Genomic DNA, 2,854 nt, shown 5'->3' on the forward strand with positions numbered 1-2,854 from the left:
AGCCCGGCGAGCGCCCCGACCTTCTCGGCCGGCCGCGTTCCCGGGGAGACCCCGAGCCCGAGCCAGAGCCTCCGAGGCCGGCTCCTCCTCGCGCTCGGCCTCGCGGGAAATCCCCACTCGCTGAGCCTTGCGTGTCCACGTGGACTCGTTCTAAATTCCTTGGCTGCTGGAGGGACAATAAAGAAAAATAGAACAGTGTTAACTTTTTCCCCGTCTCCTAGAGCACACCTGGGAAAGGGGGCAGGGCCCACCATGAACCTGAAACTGCACGTCGCCTGGGTTACTGTGGCCAGGGGTCGCGTTTTCAAAGCAGTTACTCGGTTTCCCCTGCGTGCCTGCTCATTCCCTCCTTCCAGCTCGAAAGGCAACTGAAAAACCGCAGAAGCCCAGTGCCCGGCCCTCCCCAGCGACCACACAGGTCTGAGCACCCCCTTCGCCCTTGAGCAAAACATCCCAGGCCCTCCTGTTTCCGAGCCGCGGCCTTGCGGCCCTCGTGGCCCCGAGACCGAGTCCGGGCTGAGCCCGCCACCCTCTCAAGCAGCCTCGCCGGGACCGCCGTGCCAAGACTCCAGGCTGGCAGCATGTTTTCTCCTGATTGATTTTTTTTTTTAAGAAGAAGAAGAAGACCAAGCCAACTTTAACTTAAGAAAGAAAATGATTTTTTTTTCTTTAGTATCTGAGAACTTTAAAGCAAAACGGAGTTTATATATTCCAATAACAATGACGAGTGTAAGTTTTTAATGTCCCTGCGTAGGCATTTTAATTTGCTACAGTCACTACCAATAAAAACGGCATGTAGTAAGAGTCGACTGTTTAATAGTGCAAGGTAGACGGTTTTTATTAGTAACAGGCAGCAACGGTATGGAAAATGTAGATTTCAGTGGAGGAGTATAATTGCTGCGGGGAAAATACACACAGGACGGGAAGAGCCCATCTTCAAACTCCCAACACGGAGCTAAAGAGAGGGGAAGGGCAGGCGGTGTTTCTGGAGATGCACCTGGGTGAGGGGACCCTCCCGGTCACTGCACGTGTCTGGTTATATATTTAATTGATGTCAGAATCGACTGTATCCAAAGCAGACACTCCAGCTCCAAACTGAGGATGTTTTTGTAATAACTGGCTGTTTTCTCTTCTGTCCCTGGAAGAGGTCAGGCCCGGGGGTGTCAAGGGAGGGGGAGGGAGGGTGAGCCCCAAATGCTAATGAAACCACAGCGGGAACCGCTCTTTAGAAATGGAAATACTCCAGGCCAGTCCTCCCTGGTGATAAAAATTACACGCGATTTTTTTTTCATTTAAACTGATCTGATCGGAAAAGAACCCTAAAAGCTGCCATCTGATCTGCCACTGTTTGTGTTTGCTATCCAGCGTGTGGGCCTCTCATTTACCCCCCTTCTTGGAGGAATTCCCTCCCAGGAAGCGGCAAAAATGTCGTAGACTGTCGACGGCTCGCCCAACCCCGCTGCTTCCTCTGTCTGTCTGTTTTTCAACTCTCTAGTAATTGAATAAAAGTATCTGCGCTGAGCTGAATTAGGATGTCCCAGGTGGACTCGCAGCATGGTTGAAACCCCCCTTGCTGGGTCGTTGCAGGAGCCCCAGCCTGCGGGAACGGGGAGTCTGTGGGTGCAGGGAGCGGTGGTCGTGGGTGTGTATGCGTGTGCGTGTGCTGAGATGACCTGGAGAGGATGCGTGCAGAATGGGGGTGTGGTTTGTAGGAAGAGCGGTGGGGGAGCAGTGTGGGCCAAGGGGTGGGTGGGAGAACTAGTAGGGGGCGACTGGCTTGGCTCGGGAGCTCCTGGCGGGAGGGGTAACATGCCTGGATCGCGCCTACCGGGAGAGTCGCCCTGCCTGCCGGCTCAGGAGGAGCCATCCTCAAGCCCAGCACTGCAGTTTGCAACTGGTTCCCGTGCACCTGGGGAAAGACAGCCTGATGCCGTGAGTGTTTCTCTTGCCCCCTGGACCAGGCTGGTAAACCGAGCTCCGCTCCCTCCGCGCCGCTGCAGCTGCACCACGGGGAGGCCGCAACATGCACTGCGTCCTGAGATCACCAAGGCCGCTCCGCAGGCTGCAGGGCCAGCGGGGGTGCAGGAGTCGGTTGCAGGCCTAAACTGAGGCCCGCCCCAGGCCACGGCGCTCTCTCTCCTCCACCGCACCCACCCGAGATGGCTTCTGAGGATAGAGGCACCTGTTGGGTGGGTGCTTCCAATAGGCCAGCACACGCCTGACACTCTTCCATCCCCCTGAGCGCCCCCCATAGGTGACCCTTCGGAGTGGGCCGTCAGACGCCCTCTTCGGCCATCCCCGAGTGGAAAAGGGATGAAGAAGCGTGATGGGGAGCGGGTTCTAGGAAGCTAGGGTCCCAGGGACCCTCGCCAACCGCGTCGATTCTGAGCCCCACAAGGCAACTGCCCCCCAACTCCAGCCGCGCGTCACCTGAGCTACCTGTAATGCCACTGCACCGGAGGCGCCAGCCTGAGCTCCTGCCCGTTCCCGAGGTGACGGGGAGGCTTCAGGTCCTGCCAGAGGCAGTTTGTCGGGTAACAATCATCCCCCCAGTGTTTTGACAACACAAATCCGAAAGAGGAGTCAACTTAGAAAAACAAAATAAAATAAAACTCTTTAGGGGACGGCGTCGTCTTAGGTGAAGCCCTGGCGGCATTCCCAACAGTGGAAAGTCGTAACGTCAGGGCCCTGGGGGTTGCGCTGAGGATTTGGGGATGGAAAGCTCACCTCAGGGCCCTCCTGGCAATTCGCAACCAAGGCGCCCCGGATCCAGGTCCATGCTGCGAGGAGCGGGCCGCGAGGGGTAGGCGACCAGACGCGAGGCCACGCGGGGAGCCTTGGGCCGGGAGGCAGA

At 57.3% G+C, this 2,854-nt stretch overlaps 1 protein-coding gene across 1 annotated transcript in view; it reads right to left on the reverse strand.

Moving 5' to 3' along the window:
• The window catches only part of LOC105531494 (chromosome unknown open reading frame, human C5orf38), a gene marked incomplete at its 5' end in the record, with an annotated part of 11,167 nt that extends 8,321 nt beyond the window's left edge, over positions 1-2,846 (reverse strand). The window contains 4 exon segments of the mRNA XM_011969413.1: positions 21-150; positions 1,829-1,909; positions 2,415-2,572; positions 2,729-2,846. Coding sequence (XP_011824803.1) covers positions 21-150; positions 1,829-1,909; positions 2,415-2,572; positions 2,729-2,846 — 487 coding nt within the window.
• Between the last annotated feature and the right edge of the window lie 8 nt (positions 2,847-2,854).

This window comes from Mandrillus leucophaeus, unplaced genomic scaffold, assembly GCF_000951045.1.
Source record: "Mandrillus leucophaeus isolate KB7577 unplaced genomic scaffold, Mleu.le_1.0 Scaffold89, whole genome shotgun sequence".
Lineage (NCBI taxonomy): Eukaryota > Metazoa > Chordata > Mammalia > Primates > Cercopithecidae > Mandrillus > Mandrillus leucophaeus.